Source organism: Narcine bancroftii, chromosome 5, assembly GCF_036971445.1.
Source record: "Narcine bancroftii isolate sNarBan1 chromosome 5, sNarBan1.hap1, whole genome shotgun sequence".
NCBI lineage: Eukaryota > Metazoa > Chordata > Chondrichthyes > Torpediniformes > Narcinidae > Narcine > Narcine bancroftii.
Window position 1 is genome coordinate 188,278,102 of NC_091473.1, and position 24,957 is coordinate 188,303,058.

Here is a 24,957-nt window from a genome sequence, read left to right on the forward strand (position 1 = left end):
TTTAATTTTTTATCAGATTCTTCTAATTTCTTTTTTAAGTCATCTACTTCCATTTCTATGGCTGTTTCTCGTTCTTCCACCTTGTCCACTCTTTTTCCTTTCTCTGACATGACCATCTCTCATCTATTCATTTTTTCTTCTGTACTTTTAATTCTTCTTTTTATTTCACTAAATTCTTGTGATTGCCATTCTTTTACTGATTCCATATATTCTTTAAAGAAAAATATATCCATTGTCTTGCCTTTCCCTTCTTCTTCCATTTCTCTATGTTCTTCTTCTTCTTCTTCCTCTGCGTTGGTCATCTGTTGTTTCCTTGTTTTCTTTTTACTCTCTTCTTTCTTGTTCTCATTGTTTTCTATGTTCTCTTCCTGTTGTTGTGCTGTAGCTGTCATTCTCAGCTGTGGAGATCGACTCCTCAGCTGGTCCCCCCTCCCGTCAGTGTCTTTTTTTTCATGCGCGGTTGTGCACTTTTCCTTGGCTCCGCGAGCCATTTTTGTAGTCCCGAGCTCGGGACTTCAACTGACCTTAGGGAGCGAGCTTCTCTCTCCGCGGCGGGCCTCCTCGAACAGGTAAGGCCTTCACCTTCGTCTTCCGACGTTCTTTCTTCTTCTCTTCTTCCCGTTGCTTTCGACTTTTCTTTCTTCGCTGCCATTTTCTTCCCACCCTTAATTTCACTTTATTTTAATTTTTATGTATGTGCCTTTGTGTTTTGTGTGTTTTTTTTAAACTTTTCCGGAGAGGGCTGGAATTCCCCGACCGGCTACTACTCCATCACGTGACTCCCCTCATATATATATATATATATATATATATAAATGTTTTTGAAAGGGATAGATTGTGTAGGTCACTTCACAAACAGAGTAACACTTCACAAAAGGCATCTCATTTAAAATGCAAGAGCAATGCAAAAGTAGAGACTTCATGTCCACAGTTACTTTACAGAAACTTTGAAGAATGCCTATGGAGACTTCACAACTAGGTGTTAATTGGACTGATGCTGTGGAATAAATGAACTATTGTCTTTAAAGCAACAGATGCCCAAGCAGAAACTGATTCTGGTGCCACCAATCTGTCTGGTTGCAGTTTGCAGTTCTAAGAGGGGTCATGTGGTTTTGCAAAGAGAGAGAGAGTGAAAAGACCAAACAAGATTTATTTTTTAGAGAGAGAGTCTACAGTTCTGCACTAGCTTTTGGAGGCTGCAACATGGCGAGTTGGCAGGCTTGTTGAAAACCCCATTTTGAAGATGGGTTGTGAGTTCTGAGTTCAGCCTGTTGAAACTCTTGTGATCCTTCCAGTAGGAAATGAGTGTTTCTCCTGAAATAAGGGAAACAAAAGGAACTCTGTGGTGACCTGGAAGAAGAGGTTATCATTTGGAAAACCCATGATGGGGCAAGTTTCTTCAGCAAGACACCAAAGTGGCTGATTGGAGGAAATCAGTTTGTATGTGTCCAACGAGCAACAAATATCTCTCTGAAACCAACAAGAACCTTCCTGAGTGGTAACCATTTAACTTTAAGCACCAGAACCTGGTGAAGATTCATAAATGTTAAATTCTGTGCCCAGTATGAGAATTGCCTGATACCAGTGAACTTAGAGAAGTGAGAGTGAATAACTGGACTATTAAAGCAAAGAACTTTCCCGAACATATACACATTACCTACACATGCACTAAGAATTAGGGGGTTAAGTTAATAGTAATAAGTTAAAGTTTGATTCTGTTTTTGTGTTTAAAGAAAATTAAAAGCAACTTTTGTTTAAGCAACCATTTGTCTTGGTGAATTTCTATTGCTGCTGGAGTTTGGGGTCCTCTAAGCCTGTAACACCCTTAAACAGCAGAGGGGAGGGGAGTAACGACAAGGTGCCACAGGGGTGGTAATGGTGTAAATAGAGATGAATGTAATGATGTGCAGTGATGGGAATGTGTGGATACAAAACTAAGAACGGGAAGAAAAGTTTTCTTTTAGTAAAAATAAATATTGTGATTGAACTCTAATTTTGGTTGAAAAATTACATAACAATAAATCTTGAATCCAAGGGGTTCCCATCCCAGTGCCAATTCAGTTCCTTTGTCAAACAATCCAACCCTTCCAACTGAACTAAAGTTGGAAGGAGCCTTTAAATTGGCCGATTCGAGGATCATCTCCTGATCCCATCCCCTTTAAGAAAGTTGAGCAGAGTCCAGGAACTTTGCAGACAAAAAAATTCTGTGTTAAAAAAAATTCTTTCGCCCAAACAGGAAGGTCCTGCCCCAATTATCCTCGTTCATGATGGGAATAAGGAAGGAAATAAATTCTAAACAAGGATGTTTGAGAAAGAGGTTGCATTGAAGTAGTTTTGGGGGGTGGTGGGAGGAGTTGTCTAGTTTTTTACAGGCTGGCGGAGGTGAAGCCCCTCCTGGATGTGGAAGGGAGAAAGGAGAAAGAGAGCGTCTCTTCCCCCGCAACCCAGCACGCACACGCAGCCCAGAACGGGAGCACACCCGGCTCCGGGAAGATGGCCAAAGCATACGATTATCTGTTCAAACTGCTGCTGATCGGAGACAGTGGGGTCGGCAAGACGTGCCTCATCATCCGCTTCGCCGATGACAACTTCAACAGCACCTACATTTCCACCATTGGTGAGTCCACAAAAGCTTTGGGAAAGGGTGGTGGAGAGGAAAAGTTTTCTTCCACCCCCATCACACCTTCCTTCCCTCTCTCTCACTCTATTTCTTTCTCTCCCCCTCCCTCTTCCTTTCCCTCTTCCTTCTCCTCCTCCCCCTCTTTCCCTCCCTCCCCTCTTTCCCTCCCTCCCCTCTTTCCCGCCCTCCCCTCTTTCCCGCCCTCCCCTCTTTCCCGCCCTCCCCTCTTTCCCGCCCTCCCCTCTTTCCCGCCCTCCCCTCTTTCCCGCCCTCCCCTCTTTCCCGCCCTCCCCTCTTTCCCGCCCTCCCCTCTTTCCCGCCCTCCCCTCTTTCCCGCCCTCCCCTCTTTCCCGCCCTCCCCTCTTTCCCGCCCTCCCCTCTTTCCCGCCCTCCCCTCTTTCCCGCCCTCCCCTCTTTCCCGCCCTCCCCTCTTTCCCGCCCTCCCCTCTTTCCCGCCCTCCCCTCTTTCCCGCCCTCCCCTCTTTCCCGCCCTCCCCTCTTTCCCTCATCTTCCCTCCCCCTCTTTCCCTCATCTTCCCTCCCCCTCTTTCCCTCATCTTCCCTCCCCCTCTTTCCCTCATCTTCCCTCCCCCTCTTTCCCTCATCTTCCCTCCCCCTCTTTCCCTCATCTTCCCTCCCCCTCTTTCCCTCATCTTCCCTCCCCCTCTTTCCCTCATCTTCCCTCCCCCTCTTTCCCTCATCTTCCCTCCCCCTCTTTCCCTCTTCTTACCCCCCCCCCCCCTCCCAAACAGACCTGTCCTGCACGGCTGCAATCGCCATTTAAATAATAATCTGAACTTTCATTCTCCCTTCCAAAGCGGATAACCTCCCATTTACCATCATTGTTCTCCATCTGCCAGACCCTTGCTCACTCACTTAACCTTTCGATATCTCTCTACAGACTCTCTGTAGCCTGTGCACAATTTGCTCTTCCACTGAATGTCATCAGAAAACTTGGATACACTACATTCTGTCCCATCCTCCAGATTGTTTCTGTACAGTATGCTGTGAACATTTGCGGGCCGGGCACCAACCTCTGCGGCACTCCATTTACCACCGATGGCCAACCAGAAAATATCCAAACTCTATGCTTCCTATTGGTTAACCAATTCTCTATCCATGCTAATGCATCGCCCCAATTCCTTGCATCCATATCTTCTGTATGGCACCTTATCGATCATCTTCTGAAAATCAAGATAAATGATGTCCATCTGCTCCCCTCTATCTACCACGCTGGTTATATCGTCAAAGAACTCTAGTAAATTTGTGAAACAGGACATGCCTTTGCTGAATTCTCACTCCAGATGCCTCGCTATTTCTTTAATGATAGCAACTGAGCTTCTCCAGGTAAAAATATGCCGGCCGTTTCATCAAGGCCTGGTTTGGGAATTCGAGTGCCCAGGAACACAGAAGGCTGAAAGAGGCAGATAAATACAATAACAAATTGTATGACAAATTCATTAAATGTAAGATATAGATTGGTGCACTATAATTTTTGCACCAGTTATATTTCACACCGCAAAAATTAAATAAATTTAAATCAGATATTTTGGAACAATGTTTTGGGTGAGGAGATAGGAACCATTCTACTTGGGCATGTTCCTTTTGGGTAGATCTGGGGAAACTCTTAGAGCAAATTACAGGAATTCAACTCAAATGAAGTTGTCCCAACATCAAACAATATTTGTCAAGATCACGTGGGCGGTGGCCAGGAAATGCGATTATTTGGAAGCCTGATTCCCATCTAGGTATAGCCCGTTGGAATATGGAAATGCACAGTGGTGTTCCCCTTGAGAAAATTACCTTTAACCTAAGAAATAAGTACGACAAAGATGGTAGCTATATCTACAAAATGTAGGTGCAAATCTTTAATTGCCCTCCCCCACGAGACCCAAGCAAACATTCCCATGAAATCTGTAAATTTTGAAAACGTAAAATTTGTGGGGTAGACGACGAACTCCTGACAATCTCTTTCTTTCTACTTTTCTCTTTTTCTTCATCCCTTCATTTCTTAAGGGATTGGACAGGCTAGATACTAGATGTTGGGGAAGACCAGAACCAGGGGTCACAGTTTAAGGATAAGGGGGAAGTCTTTTAGGACTGAGACGAGAAAAAAAATTCTCTCAGAGAGGGGTGAATCTGTGGAATTCTTTGCCACAGGAAGTGGTTGAAGCCGGTTCCTTATCTATATTTTAGATTTGGCCCTTGTGGTTAAGGGGATCAAGAGGTATGGGGAGAAGGCAGGTACAGGGTACTGAGTAGACGATCAGCCATAGCAGTGTAGGCTTGAAGGGCCAAATGGCCTACTCCTGCACCTAGTTTCTATATTTACTTTTCGGGGGGGGGTCTGGATGGAGATAAAAAGCCATCATGTATCATACATCAGTTTTTTATTGATGTAAATAAAATATTCCAAAATGTAAATAAAATATTCCCAAAAAAAAGAGAGCAGAGAGTAGTAGTGGCTGGAACGTGTTCTGCCTAGTGACTAGTGGATTCCTCAGGGATCTGTCCTGGGATCCCTCCCTGCTCTTTGCTGTGAAGAGGGAGGAGGATGGGTCAGTCAGTTTATGGATGATATGAAGGCTGGGGGAGTTGTGGATAATGCTGAAGCTGTAAGTTACAAAAGGATACAGACAGGATTCAGAGTTGGGCAGAAAAGTGACAGATGGAGTTTAATCCAGATGAGTGTGAGGCGATACATTTTTGCAAGGTCAAACCAGAAGGCTGGGCACAGGGTTAATGGTCGGATACTTAACAGTGTGGAGGAACAGAGGAACTGTGGAGTCCAAATCCATACATTCCTCAAGGTTGGCATGCAGGTTGATAGGATGGTTAAGAAGGCCTGTAGAATGCTGGGCTTCTTTAATAGGGGATTGAGGTCATGTTGCAAATCTACAAATCTCTGTTGAGACCAAGTATTGTGTTCAGTTCTGGTCACCTCATTACAGGAAGGATGTGGAAGCTATGGAGAGGGTGCAGAGGAGATTTACCAGGATGTTGCCTGGATTAGAAAATAAGTCTTATGAGACAGGGTTAGCAGAGCTGGGACTTTTCTCTTTGGAGCGAAGAAGGATAAGAGGTGATTTAATGGAGGTCGAGAAGATTCTGTGAGGCACAGCCAGCACCTTTTCCCAGGGTGTGAATAGCAAACACTAAAAGATGTCTCTACACAGTGAAGGGAGGAAAGATTAGGGGAGACATCAGGGGTAAGTTTTGTTTTAACACAGAGAGTTGTGGATGCCTGGAATGCATTACCAGAGGTGAAGATGGAGGCTGGAACAACAGGGGTATTTATGAGACATGGATAAATGGATGAAAGAAAAATAGAGGGTTATGAAGGTTTAGTTATTTTTTGTTTGGTTGGAATATGTAGGTCAGCACAACATCGAGGCCCAAAAGGCCAATATTGTGCTATAATGTTCCATGATCTAAATTAATTTTTAAAAAGTGCAAAAGTGCTATTAAACAACCAGTAAACAAACTTTCAGGAAATAAAACAGGCCTTAGATAAGCACATGGATGTAAGAAATAAAGAGGGGTGTGCACTGTGAGATAAAAAAGTGTTAGATTTTCATGGAGTAGGTTTCCATAGATCGGTGCAAAATTGTGGGCTGAAGACCAAAGTCATGAGAGCAGAAATGGGCCATTGAGTCTGCCTTGCCACTTAATCATGAGCTGATGCATTTTCCCACCTCCCCATAACCATTTGGCACCCTGACTAATCAAGAACCTATCAATCTCTGCCTAAATACACCCAATGACCGAGCCTCCACAACTGCCTCTGGCAACAAATTCCACAGATTCACCTCCCTCTGGCTAAAGAAACTCTGTTCTAAGCGGACGCCCTTCAATCCCAAAGTTATGCCCTCTTGTCCTGGACTCTCCCACCATGGGAAACAACCTTTCCACATCTACTCTGTCCACGCCTTTCAATGTTTGAAATGTTTTGATGAGATTCCCCGCTGCCTCCACCCCCCTCCGTTCTCCTAAATTCCTACAGCTGCCAAATGCTCCTCACGTGGTAACCCTTTCATGCCCAGAATCATCCTTGTGATCTTCCTCTGAACCCTCTCCAATGTCAGCACATCCTTCCTTCAATGAAGAGCTGAAAACTGCTCACAATACCAGTGCCTTGTAAAGCCTCAACATCACATCCCTGCTCCTGTATTCTATTTCTCTTGAAATGAATACTAGCAGGTATTCTGTTATCCATGTTTACTGGGAGAAGAGGCCGTTTTTATTGATCCCTCTACGAATTGCCAGTTGGATGTTCATGGTCTTCTTGCATTGGTTTTATTTTCTAGTTTTATGTGCCTTTGTTCTTTTCCCAATTACCCCACTCATAATTTTGGAAGGCCTCTAACAGATCACCAAGATAGCACAGTGGTGGGATTACATTACTGCCAAAGCAACCCAGGTTCAATCCTAATTTCCCCACGCCCCCCCAACCAAATGTTTTGACTGGGTGGAGCTGGCACATTCTCCTTGGACAATTCCTGAACCACGCAGTGACGCATCATGACGGGATACTCTCGATGGTGTATCCTCAGGACCAAATTACCTCGGGTTCCTGAGAAAGTAGAGGCAGATGGTCCGCCACCTTGGCCATCGTGCCCTCATGGAAGGTTGCTAGAGGGGTTTACTCCCAGGAACGTGAAGCCATTTACTATACCCACTTTGGCAGAGGAGGGAGTGAGCACCTCTCTTCCTGGTCGGGGGCTTGTTAAGGAGATCCCTTTCCCTCCGTGGATGCTGCCTGACCTGCTGAGTTCCTCCAGGCTCAAGACTCCAGCCTCTGTTTCTCAGTGCAAGTTTTAAAGGTGGACTTGAGAGGGGAATGGTTTGGGAATCTTTGCTTGAGAAGCAGTGGTAATTGAAGAGGACGCTGAAGAGGTTTATCAGGAATTCAACAGTTGGCAATACAAGGAAGAGATCTCATTCCTAAGAGTCTCATTCTTGGAATCAGAATTTATCATCATGAACGTGTTACAAAATTTGTTGTTTTGCGACAACGTCACAGTGCAAATATTGCTATAAATTATATTTAAAAAAAAATAAAATAGTGCAAAACGAGAGAAAGTGAGGCAGTGTCTGTGGATAATTGTCTGTTCAGGAATCTGACGGCGGAGGGGAAGAAGCTTTCCTTGTGCCGCTGGGTGCTCCACACCCATAACTGTGTGGCTAGGCACAATTTAAATGCTATCTGAAATTGGCAGAATCACAGACAGCAATGAGGAAGCGTACAGGAGGGAGATGGATCAGTTCATTGAGTGGTGTCACAACAACAACCTTGCACTCAACATTAGCAATACCAAACAGACGATTGTGGACTTCAGGAGAACATGACCCAGTCCTCATTGAGAGGTCAGCAGTGGAGGTGGTCAAGAACTTCAAATTACAAGGTGTCAACATCTCCAAGGATCTGTCCTGGGGCCTCCATGTCGATGCAATCACAAAGAAAACTCGCCAGCGGCTATACTTCAGAGTTTGAAGAGATTAGATATGTCACCAAAGGCTCAAACTTGGATAGGTATATATATTCAAGAGCATTCCAACTGGATGCATCACTGTCTGGTCTGGAGGTGCCGACACACAGGACAGGGGAGAAAAAAGTCTGGAGGGTTGTTAACTTTCCTGCTACAGACTTCACTCCATCGAGGACATCTACAAGAGGTGGTGTCATAAGAATCCCCACCACCCAGGCCTTGCCCTCATCGGGGAAAAGGTACGGGAGCCTGAAGACGAGCACTCAGTGGAACGAGGCCATCAGGTTCCCGAATAATCCATGAACCACGGACACTGCCTCACTCTTTCTTGCACTATTTCATTTATTTTGAAATGTGATTTATAGAAATAATTGCCCTGTCATTGTACAAAACAACATATTGCACATCATGTTCATGACAATAAATTCTGATTCTGCTATCTCCAAATTGAGGAAGGAAATGGGCTGTGGTTCTTTCGTACACTTGTGCTAATTTTCTCCCCAAATCACAGTCCTCAATTGATGTTTATTTCACTATCAAAGACCAGAAACATTCCTTTTTAGTCCCTTCTTTTGATAGTCCCAGGGTTGTGGGGAGTTTAGAGCCCCACCCCATCCCTGTGGAGAACAGGAGATGTTCTGGGGGGTGAGGGGGAAATCTGAGATTTTCTTTAAAAACAATATTAATTTATAGATCCATCCCATCCATGGCCCATCCCTTCACAAGCAAAGATGAACACAGTGCCTTGTAGCTTTTCAGCTTTGTGTGCTGGGGCAAGGACTTGGAGGTGAGTGCTCGCCCAGGACAAATGCCTCCTCTGAGTCCCAGGCCACTGAGTCTGGTGGAGTGTGAGGCATGACAGCCAGAGTGACGCAGGATTGCCCCGCAGTGGTCTGTTCCAAGACCGTGCTCGCTGGCCATTGTCCTTACGGATCCTTCACCCACTGAGTTTGCTGCTGCAGACCACTATGGAAACTGTTTCCTGCACTCTGTCACAGCTACCGGGCCCTGCTGCCAGACTGACATGTGCCATTTGCCCATAGCTGGGGCCCTTTTCCAGGTACTGATGGCTGGGCGAGCCGAGCCTGGGGATTTGAAGGCAGAGTTGCCTTCTAGCCTTTGCCTGAGGAGCCAAAACCTGTAAGGCAGCAGGTGGTTTGAATTCAGAGTTTACCGGCTCTTAGCCTTTGCCTTAAGAAGCTTTGCCCAGAGGGGAGTCACATGGTGGAGTAGTGGCCAGTAGGGGAACTCCAGCCCTCTCCAGAAAAGTTAAAAAAAAATAGAGAAAAAACAAAGGCACAAACATAGAAACCATAACAAAGTGAAAGTAAAAGTGTGGAGAAAATGGCAGCGAAGAAAGAAAAACCAAAAACAACGAGAAGTAAAGAAGAAGGAAGGACGTCGGAAGAGGAAGGTGAAGGCCTTACCGGTACGAGGAAGCCCGCCGTGGAGAGAGAAGCCCGCTCCCTGAGGTCAGTGGAAACCCTGAACTCGGGACTACAAAAATGGCTCACGGAGCCAAACAAAAGTGCGCAACCGCGCATGCGCGAGAATGCGCAAGACAAAAACAACACTGATCGGAGGGGGGACCAGCTGAGGAGTAAATTTCCACAGCTGAAACAGACAAGTATAACACGACAGCAAGACTCTCAACAGGAAAACATAGAAAATAATGAGAACAAGAAGGAAGAGAATAAAAATAGGACATCAAAGAAACAACAGATGACCAACCCAGAGGAAGAAGACCAACACCAAGACACTTTTAATAAAAATAAGAAAACCAAAAATAGCCAACAAAATAAAATAAACAACCCAACAAGAAAACCAGAAGAGACAGAGGTAAAGGACACAGATCCTGGAATGGAATTCAGAAGAAGAGGAGGAAGAACACAGAGAAAAGGAAGATGAAGGGAAGGGCAAGACAATGGATATTTTTTTTTAAAGAATATAGGGAAACAGTAAAAGAATGGCAGTCACAAGAATTCAGTGAAATAAAAAGAAGAATAAAAAGTGCAGAAGAAAAAGTGAATAGATTAGAGATGATCATGACAGATATAGGAAAAAGAGTAGACAAAGTGGAAGAACAAGAAACAGCCATAGAAATGGAGGTAGATGACTTAAAAAAGAAATTAGAAGAATCTGATAAAAAAGTTAAAGAAACACAGGAGCTGTTAGCTCAGAAGATAGATATAATGGAAAATTATAATAGAAGAAACAATATAAAGATAGTGGGCCTGAAGGAAGATGAAGGCAAAAATATGAAAGAATTTATAAAAGAATGGATCCCCAGGGTCCTAGGAAGACCAGAATTACAGATAGAAATAGAAAGGGCACACAGAACATTAGCCCCTAAACCACAACCACAACAAAAACCAAGATCCATTCTAGTAAAATTCCTAAGATATACAACAAGAGAAAATATATTGGAGAAGTAAATGAAAAAAATAAGAGAAGACAAATAACCACTGGAATACAAGGGTCAAAAAATTTTTTTCTATCCAGATACAAGTTTTGAACTCCTGAAGAAGAGAAGGGAGTTTAATACAGCAAAAGCGATCCTATGGAAAAAAAGGTTATAAATTTATGTTAAAATACCAGCGGTACTTAAAATAGTTATTCCGGGGCAGCAAAGCAAACTATTCTCAGATCCGGAAGAAGCACAAAAATTTGCAGTACAACTACAAAACAGACAGAGAGATGAAGAGATGTAACAAGAACAAAAATGACAACAAACTATATATATATATTAAAAAAAATAGAGTATAAGTAAGAACTAAGAAGGGAAAGAAAGGGAAGAAAGGAAGTAAGGAGGTAATTAAGAGAGTGATCTTTGTTATATATGACGATTAAAATCTTTTCTGGGGGTGCTGGGTGGGGAAGAATAACAGTCGCTGCTAAATCAGTTGACACTTGCGAGCGGATTCGCAAATCCAAATGGAGAGGGGAGATGTGGTTGCCCGACAAGGGACAAAGGGCAACTCAGAAAGGGGAGGGACTATTGGGGTTAAAGGAATTTTAGATATGAGAATAGTGGAAATATTTTATGTTTTAGAAATGTTGTCTTGTAATGTATTCAAAAAAAGAAAGCAGAAATGGATAAGAAGGGAAGGTGGTGATGAGGAAATGGAAAGGAAAGATAAACAAAGTATGTAATGACTATGTTGAATTATATGACTTTAAATATTAATGGAATACATAACCAAATCAAAAGGAAGAAACTGTTAAATTTACTGAAAAAAGAAAAAAATGATATAGCATTCGTACAAGAAACACATCTAACTGAAGTGGAACACAAGAAATTAAAGAGAGATTGGATAGGACATGTAACAGCAGCATCATATAATTCAAAAGCCAGAGGAGTAGCTATATTAATCAATAAAAATGTACCAATCAAAATAGAAGAGGAAATAATAGATCCAACAAGGAGATATGTAATGATAAAATGTCAGATATATTCAGAATTTTGGAATTTACTCAATGTATATTCACCTAATGAAGAAGATTAAAAATTTATGCAAGATATCTTTTTGAAGATAGCAAATACGCAAGGGAACATACTAATAGGAGGGGATTTTAACCTTAATCTGGACTCAAACATGGATAAAACTGGAAAAAAAAGTAACAGAAAGAACAAAGTAACCAAATTTATAATTAAATCGATGCAAGAAATGCAACTTTTGGATATATGGAGGAAACAACACCCAAAGGAAAAGGAATATTCATATTATTCGGGAAGACATAAAACATACTCAAGGATAGACCTATTCCTGTTATCATCCCACATTCAAGGGAGAGTTAGGAAAACAGAATATAAAGCTAGACTATTATCGGACCACTCACCCCTGTTATTGGCAATAGAGCTAGAGGACATCCCATCAAGAATGTATAGATGGAGATTAAACTCCATGCTACTTAAAAGGCAGGATTTTAGAGAATTAATTGAACGACAAATTAAAATGTACTTTGAAATAAATACAGAATCAGTGAAAGATAAGTTTATACTATGGGACGCAATGAAAGCATTCATCAGAGGGCAAATAATAAGTTATGTAACTAAGATGAAGAAGGACTACAATCGGGAAACAGAACAGTTGGAAAGAGAAATCACAAATATAGAAAAAGAATTAGCAATAAAAGAAGATACAACTAAAAGAAGAGAATTGGCAGATAAAAAAATAAAATATGAAACACTACAAACATATAAGGTGGAGAAGAACATAATGAAGACAAAACAGAAATATTATGAGCTAGGAGAAAACCGCACAAAATTCTAGCGTTGCAGCTTAAGACAGAACAAACTAAAAGAATGATATTGGCATGAAGGAAAAAGGACAAACAAATTACATATAATCCAACGGAAATCAATGAAAATTTCAGGGAATTCTACAAGCAACTATATCAAACTGAAACGAAGGGAAAGAAGACAAAATAGATGAATTTCTAACTAAAATTGAACTACCGAAATTACAAACAGAGGAGCAAAATAAATTAATAAAACCATTTGAAATAGAAGAATTACAGGAGACATTAAAAAAAACTATCGAACTATAAAACACCAGGAGAGGATGGATTCCCAATAGAATTCTATAAAACATTTAAAGACTTATTAATTCCTCCCCTCCTGGAAGTAATCAACCAGATTGATAAAACACAAAGCATACCAGATTCTTGTAAAACAGCAATAATTACAGTAATACCAAAGACAGGGAAAGATCCACTCGCACCAGCGTCATATAGAACAATATCTTTACTTAACACAGATTATAAGATAATAGCTAAACTATTAGCAAACAGATTGGCCGACTATGTACCAAAAATAGTAAATCTAGACCAAACTGGATTTATTAAAAAAAGACGAACAACAGACAATATCTGTAAATTTATTAACTTAATTCATGCAGTAGAAGGAAATAAAACTCCAACAGTAGCGGTTGCTTTAGACGCAGAGAAGGCCTTTGACAGAGTAGAATGGAATTATTTAATCAAAGTACTACAAAAATTCAGCCTACCAGAGAAATATATTAATTGGATTAAAGCATTATATAAGGGGCCATTGGTGAAAGTGACAGTAAATGGATATATATCAAAACAATTTAACTTAAGCAGATCAACAAGGCAGGGATGTCCACTATCTCCCTCACTGTTTGTGTTAGCTATAGAACCACTAGCAGAACTGATAAGAACAGAAAATAAAATAAGAGGGATAAAAATAAAAGAGAAGGAATATAAAATCAGTCTATTTGCAGATGACGTTATAATATACTTAACAGAACCAGAAATATCAATAAAAGAATTGCATAGGAAATTGAAGGTATATGGAGAAGTATCGGGGTACAAGATCAACGCAAATAAAAGTGAAGCAATGCCAATGAATAATGCGGATTTCACAAAGTTTAATAAAGAATCGCCATTTAGATGGCAAACACAAGCAATGCGATACCTAGGTATGCAACTAAATAAAAACCTCCACCATCTATATAAACTAAATTACCATCCATTAATTAAAAAAATTACAAGACGACTTAGAGCATTGGAAAGACTTACCACTAACACTGATAGGTAGGATAAACTGTATTAAAATGAACAAATGAAGGATACAATACCTATTTCAGTCATTACCAATACACCTAACAGAGAAATTCTTCAAGGAGTTAAAGAAAATAATAAGGAAATTCTTATGGAAAGGGGGGAAACTGAGGATAGCACTAGATAAATTAACAGAATGGTACAAACAAGGAGGCTTACAACTACCAAACTTTAAGAATTATTATAGAGCCACACAATTAAGATACCTATCAGATTTTTATCAAACGAGGGAAAAACCATATTGGACTAGATTAGAACTAGATAAAATAGGGGAGAAGATACCTGAACATTACTGTATAAATTGGATGAAAAATTGGTGCAATGTAGGAATTCACCGGTATTGCATCATCTGCTCAACATTTGGAAGAAGATTCATGTAGAAAGGAATAAAACAAATTACCAACTACCAAAACTAATATTGACGCAAAATCAACTAATCCCTTTCACAATAGATAACCTTTCCTTTAGAGAATGGGAGAGAAAAGGGATCAAAAGAATAGAAAATTGTTTTTCTGGAAATAAATTATTATCCTTTGAACAAACGAAGGATAAATATAATATAACTCACGATACAATGTTTGCATACCACCAACTGAAAACCTACTTGAAGGACAAATTGGGAAACAGTCTGAGGTTACCAGAAGGAAGCAATTTTCAATATGTGATTACAGACAATGATATTTTAAAAATTTGTAACAAACATGTACATCAAACTGCAAGAAAAGGAGAACGAGGAAAGAAACGGTCAACCTAAACAAAAATGGGAACAAGATCTAAACATAAAGATAAAGAAGGAAACATGGGAGAAGCTATGCTCCGGAACTATGAGAAATACAATAAACACGAGGTTACGCATGATACAATATAACTGGATACACAGGCTATACATCACACCACAAAAGTTAAATAAATGGGACCCAACAGTATCAGACAGATGTTTTCGCTGTAAAAAGGAAACGGGAACAACAATTCATGCAATTTGGACATGTGAGAAAGTGGAAAAATTTTGGGAAGATCTAAACCAGATATTAAATAAGATCACAAAAAAGCAATATACCAAAAAACCCAGAGATCTTCCTCCTAAGTAATATAAGAAACAAAGAATTTGGACTTGATTTGGATGGAGCACAAAAAAGATTTGTTATGATAGCCCTAGCTGTAGCAAAAAAAATGTATTATGTCAGCCTGGAAACCAGAAGATAACTTGAGAATACAACAATGGTATATAGAAATGAATAAATGTATTCCATTAGAAAAAATAACATATAATTTAAGAAATAACATTACAATATTTGAACAAATATGGGAGCCATACATGAAATACAATAGAGAAATCCTACTATGGACTTCCACCACCTAAAATGACAGAAGGAGAAGACAACGAAAAGAACTGACTCAGTAAAATTTCTTGTTTATTTTTATTAAGTGACAACATTGTTTAACGGGTTTAATGTATCTTATAGATTGAACTTCAAATAAATGGGGAAGGGGGTGAGGGAGGGAGGGGAGGGAGGGGGGAAAAGGGAGAAAACGACACTGTATATATTTAAGAAGAAAAATGTCTTATGTATCTTGGTCAATATGGTTTATAGTGTGAAAAATAAAAAAATTAAAAGAAAAGAAGCTTTGCCCACAAGGAAGTGAGTGGGATCCAAGACAGATCTTACAGAACGCCCCAGTGCAGCTGCAAGATGCTGCTGACTCCCTGGTGTTGATCCAGTCTGGGTTGGCCAGGCTGGCGATGGCGAAGGTGTCACTGGGCTGGCGGGGCCGGGCAGGGGCGACTCACGGGTGGCTGGTGGCGATGGTCCGGGCCTCCTGGCCAGCTGGCTAATGCTCAGCTTGGGGGAGACGGGGGGGACTTGATGGGTCTCCAGGCCTCGCCGTTCCCCGGCCACAGTAACAGGCCCTTCTGACCCATGAGTCCACACTGTCCAAACATGCCCATATGGCCCATGAACCTACCAACCCTGGATTTTTTTTCCCAATTTTAATTTAGATGTACAAGTCCTTCTGGCCCATGAGCCCGCACTACCTTATTACACCCAAATGACCTACAACAGATTCAAATGTGGGAGGGAAGAGGAAGAAACACCCTGTCACTGGGAGAATGTACAGGCAGCGCCTGTCTCTCTCTCTCAAACTCTGGTCACAGAAAGTAGAAATCTATAGCACAGTTCAGACCTTTCAGCCCACACTGTTGTGCTGAACTAATAACCTACCTAGAATTTCCCCTCTCAAATCACTTCACGCCTCTCCTCCTCTCCCAAGGCATCGACTTCAAGATCAAAACCATAAATGTCGGTGGGAAGAAGATCAAACTGCAAGTCTGGTGAGTACTAAAGACACCAGTGGCTCTGGACCTCGGCTTTGACGTCCTTTCGACCCTCGACCACAATGGGAAATGAGGCATCTTCAGTGGGTCAGCGTCCTCAAAGCGCACAAGTTCACCAAGGGCCCATTAAACTGCTCAGTGGCGCAGGAGGGAAATCCGCCACCTCTTCAGCACCACAGACCCGGGTTTGATCCCTGCCTTTGGCATTGTGCGATCTCTCCTTGCCATGTGCGCCTGTGTCACCGGTGTCTTATGAGGTAAGTATAGCAGAGTTGGGGCTTTCCTCAAGAGCGAAGAAGGAGGTGAGGTGGCTGAATGGAGGTCCACAAGGTGACGAGAGGTGTAGATAGGCTGAACAGCCAGCAACTTTTTCCCAGGATGAGAACATCAGGGGACATTTGTACAAAATGAGGGGAGAAAAGTTTTGGGGGAGACATTAGGGATGTCTTTTACACAGAGGGTGCCTAGAATGCATTGCCAGTGGTGGTGGTGGTGGAGGCTGGTACAATAGGGGCATTTAAATAGGCCCACGGGTGGAAGAAAAATAGAGGGTTATGAAGGAGGGGTTTACTTTGTTCAGAAAGATTATATGGGTTAGTACAACAACGTGGATCAAAGGGCCTGTACTATGCAGTAATGTTCCATCACTCATCTTCCCCGCCACCCGCCCACAAGAGTCTCCCATTTCATCTCATGTCACAGAGGGACGGAGCCATAACACTGGACAACAAATCTTTTCACATGGTTTATTTCCTTAAAGAAAATGGGGGATTACAATAGACAATTTCAAGCTAAACACAAATGATAATTTCATATTTGCTGTATGTATGATGTCGGAAGTTGGAGAAACATTAACTTTGATTGAACTTAGCATGTTTAATCACATAATGATGCTGACACATTTGCGTTAGTTCAACTGATCTAAAAAATGTTTTGCCACTGATTTTCATTTGTACTCGGCATCTGATGCCTCTCGTGTCAGCATCCAACATCCAGCGTTGATGGATTCATTTGCCCTGGTACCACTTTTCTATGGGTCTCAATGTCCCAGTAAAACCTTGCACCGTGTCCGTTACTGTCTGCGCTAAGATCTGTGGGGAAGACGTCCAAGTGCGAATGCAGGAAATAAATTTTCAATGACACGTTGCACTTCAAGGTTTTGTGGGCTTGAAATAAACTTAAAAAAGGCAGGAAATCTCAAAAAAAAAAGCCTTGGCACAACATCATAGGCTGTCCTGTAATGTTCTATGAGTCAGTGACGTGGTATGTGGGTTTGACAGGTTAATTAGGGCAGATTTCCTTTCCAAAACATCACCAGTGCACCATATGAGCTATTCCACCAATCCATTCATTTTCCTTACTGAGTCTTGCTGAGTTTGGTTGAAGGTCCATCCAGCTTTCCTGGTGTCACCTTAGCTGCAAAGATCCAGGTTATGTCATGACCTTCGCTATTGTCCAAGCAGAGTTGCAGCATACTTCAGTTTCCTCCCTTCTCCAGAGTGACGGATTATATCATATTTTATATTGTATATAGACAGGTTTCTGAAGGAGATAGATTGTGGGGGTAATGTAGATCACAAACAAACACAAACACTTCACAAAACAGATCTCCTTTAAAATACAGGAGCTTTGCTGAAAGTGAGTCATGCAGGCACAGAGAGCCTTTGCAAAGACAATAAAACAAGGGGACTGCTTTGCTAAAGAATTTCAAAAGCAGGAGTAAATGGATTATTGTTTTGAAAGCAACTGATGAACGGGGTCTGAAGTTTGGGTCTGGTGCCATAATCTGTCTGGATGCAGTTTGCGGTTCTAAGATGGTCATGTGGTTTTGCAAGCAGAGAGAGAGAAGAGACCAATCAGACTTTCTCTAAGAGAGAGAGAGAGAGAGAACTGGTTTCTGCAGCATGGCAAACTGGCAGCTTGTTCAAAACCCCATTTTGAAGACAGGTTGTAAGTTCTGAGTTTAACCTGTTGAAAACCCTTGTGGTCCAGACAAGAGAAAATGGCTGGCTAGACTGTTTCACCTGAAAAAAGGGAATCAAAAGGACTGCAGAAGAAGAGGTTATCATTTGGAAAACCTGGATGGGGCAAGTTTCTTTGCCAAGGCACTGAAGTGGCTGATCAGAAGGAATCAGTTTGTGTGTGTCCAACGAGGAACAAATATCTCTCTGAAACCAACAAGAACCATCCTGAGCGGTAACCATTTAACTTTAAGCACCAGAGCCTGGTGAAGATTCATAAATGTTAAATTCTGTGCACAGTATAGGAATTGCCTGATACCAATGAACTTGGAGGAGTGAGACTGGACTGTGAATCAAAGAACTTTTCTACACATTAGAAATTAGAAGGGGGTTAAGTTAAGTTCAGAGTAAAAAGTTAAAGTTTGATCATGTTTTTGTTTAAAGGAAAGTAAAAGTAACTTTTGTTGAAGTAACCATTTGTCTTGGTGAATTTCTATTGCCGCTGGGTTTTGGGGTCGTCTGGGCCCGTATCACCAGCCCGCATTGGGAGGTTAATTGTAAAGGAAGGGACGAGGCAGAAAACCCAAAGGAGAGTTTTAGGTTACAGGATGGCTCTGCTGTGAGCTAGCATAGATCATGGGGGCAAAATGGCCTTCACCTGAGCTGTAATGAGTGAGGTAAAGACTTGAATTCCAGCTATCAGGATTCAATCACTGTGGGCAGGTTACCCAGAACTCTTGACAGGTTAAGTATAACCCGAGCTTGAAATGGTAATTCCTCTTTATTCTCTTTGCCTTCAGGGATACAGCTGGACAGGAACGGTTTAAAACCATCACAACAGCGTATTACAGAGGAGCAATGGTAGGTGCACTTTACACATCTTTCTTGTCTGACTCTCAAGTCAAGTTTATTGATATCTGATTGTACAAATACAACCTGATGAAACCTTGTTCTCTGGTATTTGGTACAAACATGCAAACGCACAACCAGATATAACACACATACAGACAAACAATACATATGCAGGACAGTATTTTATTTACACAAATAAATAGATATTGTTATGTACAGAGTCTCAGATGGTTAGTGTGAGCAGTTCCTATGGTTGTTCAGCATTCTCACTGCCTGTGGGTCTCTCTCTCTCACTCACCTGTCTGGGTGTGTCTCTCTTTCACTCACCTGTCCGTATGTGTCTCAATCTCGCTCACCTGTCCGTGTGTCTCTCTCTCTCTCACTCACCTGTCCATGTGTGTGTCTCTCTCTCACTCACCTGTCTGTGTGTGTCTCTCTCTTGCTCACCTGTCCGTGTGTGTCTCTCTCACCTGTCCATGTGTGTCTCTCTCGCCTGTCTGCGTGTGTCTCTCTCTCTCATCTGTTTGTGTGTCTCTCTCATCTGTCTGTGTGTGTCTCTCTCACCTGTCTGTCTGTGTGTGTGTCTCTCTCTCACCTGTCTGTCTGTGTGTGTCTCTCTCTCTCACCTGTCTGTGTGTGTCTCTCTCACCTGTCTGTGTGTGTCTCTCTCACCTGTCCGTGTGTGTCTCCCTCTCACCTGTCCGTGTGTGTCTCTCTTTCGCTCACCTGACCGTGTGTGTCTCTCTCTCGCTCACCTGTCCGTGTGTGTCTCTCTCTCGCTCACCTATCCGTGTGTGTCTCTCTCTCGCCTGTCCGTGTGTGTGTGTGTGTGTGTCTCTCTCTCTCACCTGTTCATGTGTGTCTCTCTCTCGCTCACCTGTCCGTATGTGTCTCTCTCACTCACCTGTGTGTGTGTGTCTCTCTCTCTCTCATCTGTCTGTCTCTCTCTCATCTGTGTGTGTCTCTCTCATGTCTGTCTATGTCTCTCTCTCATCTGTCTGTGTGTGTCTCTCTCACCTGTCTGTCTGTGTGTGTCTCTCTCACCAGTCCGTGTGTGTCTCCCTCTCACCTGTCCGTGTGTGTCTCTCTCTCGCTCACCTGTCCGTGTGTGTCTCTCTCTCGCTCACCTATCCGTGTGTGTCTCTCTCTCGCATGTCCGTGTGTGTGTGTGTCTCTCTCTCTCTCACCTGTCCGTGTGTGTCTCTCTCTCGCTCACCTGTCCGTATGTGTCTCTCTCACTCACCTGTCTGTGTGTGTGTCTCTCTCATCTGTCTGTCTCTCTCTCTCATCTGTGTGTGTCTCTCTCACTCACCTGTCTGTGTGTGTGTCTCTCTCATCTGTCTGTCTCTCTCTCATCTGTGTGTGTCTCTCTCATGTCTGTCTGTGTGTCTCTCTCATCTGTCTGTGCCTCTCTCTCTCATCTGTCTGTGTCTCTCTCTCATCTGTCTGTGTGTCTCTCTCACCTGTCCGTGTGTGTCTCTCTCGTGCTCACCTGTCCGAGTGTGTCTCTCTCTCACTCAACTGTCTGTCTGTGTCTCTCTCTCACCTGTCTGTGTGTATGTCTCTCTCTCACGTCTGTGTGTGTCTCTCACTCTCATCTGTCTGTGTGTGTGTGTCTCCCTCACCTGTCTGTGTGTGTCTCTCTCTCACCTGTCTGTGTGTGTCTCTCTCACTCTCGCCTGTCTGTGTGTGTCTCTCTCACTCTCGCTTGTCTGTGTGTGTCTCTCTCTCTTACTCTTGCCTGTCTATGTCTCTCTCTCTCTCACCTGTCTCTGTGTGTCTCTCTCGCCTATCCGTGTGTGTGTCTCTCTCTCTCTTACCTGTCTGTGTGTGTCTCTCGCTCAACTGTCCGTGTGTGTCTCTCTCTCACTCACCTGTCCGTGTGTGTGTGTCTCTCTCTCATCTGTCTGCGTCTCTCTCTCTCACCTGTCTGTGTGTGTCTCTCTCTTACTCTTGCCTGTCTATGTCTCTCTCTCTCACCTGTCTTTGTGTGTCTCTCGCTAAACTGTCCGTGTGTGTCTCTCTCTCACTCACCTGTCCGTGTGTGTGTGTCTCTCTCTCATCTGTCTGCGTCTCTCTCTCTCATCTGTCTGTCTCTCTCTCTCTCACCTGTCCGTGTGTGTCTCTCTCTCACTCACCTGTCCGTGTGTGTGTGTCTCTCTCTCATCTGTCTGAGTCTCTCTCTCTCATCGGTCTGTCTCTCTCTCTCTCTCTCACCTGTATGTGTGTGTCTCTCTCTCACCTGTCTGTGTGTGTCTCTCTCTTACCTGTCTGTGTGTGACTCTCTCTCACACCTGTCTGTGTGTGTGTCTCTCTCTCTCACCTGTCTGTGTGTGTGTCTCTCGCCTGTCCGTGTGTCTCTCTCTCGCTCACCTGTCCGTGTGTCTCTCTCTCGCTCACCTGCCTTTGTGTCTCTCTCTCTCACTCTTGCCTGTCTGTGTGTGTCTCTCTCTCACCTGTCTGTGTGTGTCTCTCTCTCACCTGTCTGTGTGTCTCTCTCTCTCACTCACCTGTCCGTGTGTGTCTCTCTCTCACTCACCTGTCCGTGTGAATGTCTCTCTCGCTCTCTCTCGCCTGTCCGTGTGTACGTCTCTCTCTCTCTCTCACCTGTCCGTGTGTGTGTCTCTCGCCTGTCCGCGTGAGTCTCTTTCTCGCTCACCTGTCTGTGTGTGTCTCTCGCTCACCTGTCCGTGTGTGTGTCTCTCTCGCTCACCTGTCCGTGTATGTCTCTCTCTCACTCACCTGTCTGTGTCTGTGTGTCTCTCTCTCAGTCTTGCCTGCCTGTGTGTGTCTTTCTCTCACCTGTCCGTGTGTGTCTCTCTCTCTCACTCACCTGTCCGTGTGTGTGTGTCTCTCTCTCGCCTGTCCGTGTGTGTGTCTCTCTCTCGCCTGTCCGTGTGTGTGTGTGTGTCTCTCTCTCATCTGTCCGAGTGTCTCTCTCACTCACCTGTCTGTGTTTGGGTGTGTGTCTCTCTCACTCTTGCCTGTCTATGTGTGTGTCTCTCTCACTGGTCTGTGTGTGTCTCTCTCTCTCATCTGTCTGTGTGTCTCTCTCTCACCTGTCTGTCTGTGTGTGTCTCTCTCACCAGTCCGTGTGTGTCTCCCTCTCACCTGTCCGTGTGTGTCTCTCTCTCTCGCTCACCTGTCCGTGTATGTCTCTCTCTCGCTTACCTATCCGTGTGTGTCTCTCTCTCTCGCCTGTCCGTGTGTGTGTGTCTCTCTCTCTCTCACCTGTCCGTATGTGTCTCTCTCACTCACCTGTCTGTGTGTGTGTCTCTCTCATCTGTCTGTCTCTCTCTCATCTGTGTGTGTCTCTCTCATGTCTGTCTGTCTCTCTCTCTCATCTGCCTGTGTCTCTCTCTCTCATCTGTCTGTGCCTCTCTCTCATCTGTCTGTGTCTCTCTCTCATCTGTCTGTGTGTCTCTCTCACCTGTCCGTGTGTGTCTCTCTCGTGCTCACCTGTCGAGTGTATCTCTCTCTCACTCAACTGTCTGTCTGTGTGTCTCTCTCTCACCTGTCTGTGTGTGTGTCTCTCTCTCACGTCTGTGTGTGTCTCTCACTCTCATCTGTCTGTGTGTGTGTGTCTCTCTCACCTGTCTGTGTGTGTGTGTCTCTCTCTCACCTGTCTGTGTGTGTGTCTCTCGCCTGTCCGTGTGTCTCTCTCTCGCTCACCTGTCCGTGTGTCTCTCTCTCGCTCACCTGCCTTTGTGTCTCTCTCTCTCACTCTTGCCTGTCTGTGTGTGTCTCTCTCTCTCACCTGTCCATGTGTGTGTCTCTCTCTCACTCACCTGTCTGTGTGTGTCTCTCTCTTGCTCACCTGTCCGTGTGTGTCTCTCTCACCTGTCCATGTGTGTCTCTCTCGCCTGTCTGCGTGTGTCTCTCTCTCTCATCTGTTTGTGTGTCTCTCGCATCTGTCTGTGTGTGTCTCTCTCACCTGTCTGTCTGTGTGTGTGTCTCTCTCTCACCTGTCTGTCTGTGTGTGTCTCTCTCTCTCACCTGTCTGTGTGTGTCTCTCTCACCTGTCTGTGTGTGTCTCTCTCACCTGTCCGTGTGTGTCTCCCTCTCACCTGTCCGTGTGTGTCTCTCTTTCGCTCACCTGACCGTGTGTGTCTCTCTCTCGCTCACCTGTCCGTGTGTCTCTCTCTCTCGCTCACCTATCCGTGTGTGTCTCTCTCTCGCCTGTCCGTGTGTGTGTGTGTGTGTCTCTCTCTCTCTCACCTGTTCATGTGTGTCTCTCTCTCGCTCACCTGTCCGTATGTGTCTCTCTCACTCACCTGTGTGTGTGTGTCTCTCTCTCTCTCATCTGTCTGTCTCTCTCTCATCTGTGTGTGTCTCTCTCATGTCTGTCTATGTCTCTCTCTCATCTGTCTGTGTGTGTCTCTCTCACCTGTCTGTCTGTGTGTGTCTCTCTCACCAGTCCGTGTGTGTCTCCCTCTCACCTGTCCGTGTGTGTCTCTCTCTCGCTCACCTGTCCGTGTGTGTCTCTCTCTCGCTCACCTATCCGTGTGTGTCTCTCTCTCGCATGTCCGTGTGTGTGTGTGTCTCTCTCTCTCTCACCTGTCCGTGTGTGTCTCTCTCTCGCTCACCTGTCCGTATGTGTCTCTCTCACTCACCTGTCTGTGTGTGTGTCTCTCTCATCTGTCTGTCTCTCTCTCTCATCTGTCTGTCTCTCTCTCTCATCTGTGTGTGTCTCTCTCACTCACCTGTCTGTGTGTGTGTCTCTCTCATCTGTCTGTCTCTCTCTCATCTGTGTGTGTCTCTCTCATGTCTGTCTGTGTGTCTCTCTCATCTGTCTGTGCCTCTCTCTCTCATCTGTCTGTGTCTCTCTCTCATCTGTCTGTGTGTCTCTCTCACCTGTCCGTGTGTGTCTCTCTCGTGCTCACCTGTCCGAGTGTGTCTCTCTCTCACTCAACTGTCTGTCTGTGTCTCTCTCTCACCTGTCTGTGTGTATGTCTCTCTCTCACGTCTGTGTGTGTCTCTCACTCTCATCTGTCTGTGTGTGTGTGTCTCCCTCACCTGTCTGTGTGTGTCTCTCTCTCACCTGTCTGTGTGTGTCTCTCTCACTCTCGCCTGTCTGTGTGTGTCTCTCTCACTCTCGCTTGTCTGTGTGTGTCTCTCTCTCTTACTCTTGCCTGTCTATGTCTCTCTCTCTCTCACCTGTCTCTGTGTGTCTCTCTCGCCTATCCGTGTGTGTGTCTCTCTCTCTCTTACATGTCTGTGTGTGTCTCTCGCTCAACTGTCCGTGTGTGTCTCTCTCTCACTCACCTGTCCGTGTGTGTGTGTCTCTCTCTCATCTGTCTGCGTCTCTCTCTCTCACCTGTCTGTGTGTGTCTCTCTCTTACTCTTGCCTGTCTATGTCTCTCTCTCTCACCTGTCTTTGTGTGTCTCTCGCTAAACTGTCCGTGTGTGTCTCTCTCTCACTCACCTGTCCGTGTGTGTGTGTCTCTCTCTCATCTGTCTGCGTCTCTCTCTCTCATCTGTGTGTGTCTCTCTCATGTCTGTCTGTGTGTCTCTCTCATCTGTCTGTGCCTCTCTCTCTCATCTGTCTGTGTCTCTCTCTCATCTGTCTGTGTGTCTCTCTCACCTGTCCGTGTGTGTCTCTCTCGTGCTCACCTGTCCGAGTGTGTCTCTCTCTCACTCAACTGTCTGTCTGTGTCTCTCTCTCACCTGTCTGTGTGTATGTCTCTCTCTCACGTCTGTGTGTGTCTCTCACTCTCATCTGTCTGTGTGTGTGTGTCTCCCTCACCTGTCTGTGTGTGTCTCTCTCTCACCTGTCTGTGTGTGTCTCTCTCACTCTCGCCTGTCTGTGTTTGTCTCTCTCACTCTCGCTTGTCTGTGTGTGTCTCTCTCTCTTACTCTTGCCTGTCTATGTCTCTCTCTCTCTCACCTGTCTCTGTGTGTCTCTCTCGCCTATCCGTGTGTGTGTCTCTCTCTCTCTTACCTGTCTGTGTGTGTCTCTCGCTCAACTGTCCGTGTGTGTCTCTCTCTCACTCACCTGTCCGTGTGTGTGTGTCTCTCTCTCATCTGTCTGCGTCTCTCTCTCTCACCTGTCTGTGTGTGTCTCTCTCTTACTCTTGCCTGTCTATGTCTCTCTCTCTCACCTGTCTTTGTGTG

General features: G+C 44.1%; 1 protein-coding gene across 2 annotated transcripts in view; it reads left to right on the forward strand.

The window, feature by feature from the left end:
* The first annotated feature begins 2,185 nt into the window (after window positions 1-2,185).
* Window positions 2,186-24,957, forward strand: part of rab13 (RAB13, member RAS oncogene family) — a 59,414-nt gene continuing 36,642 nt past the window's right edge. For both annotated transcript variants that reach the window (XR_011358147.1, XM_069940270.1), the window contains exons 1-3: window positions 2,186-2,617; window positions 15,967-16,027; window positions 18,792-18,852. Coding sequence is in view for 1 of the 2 variants with exons in the window: in XM_069940270.1 (XP_069796371.1) it covers window positions 2,494-2,617; window positions 15,967-16,027; window positions 18,792-18,852 (246 nt within the window). In the remaining variant the exon portion in view is untranslated. The remainder of the gene's footprint in view (window positions 2,618-15,966; window positions 16,028-18,791; window positions 18,853-24,957) is intronic.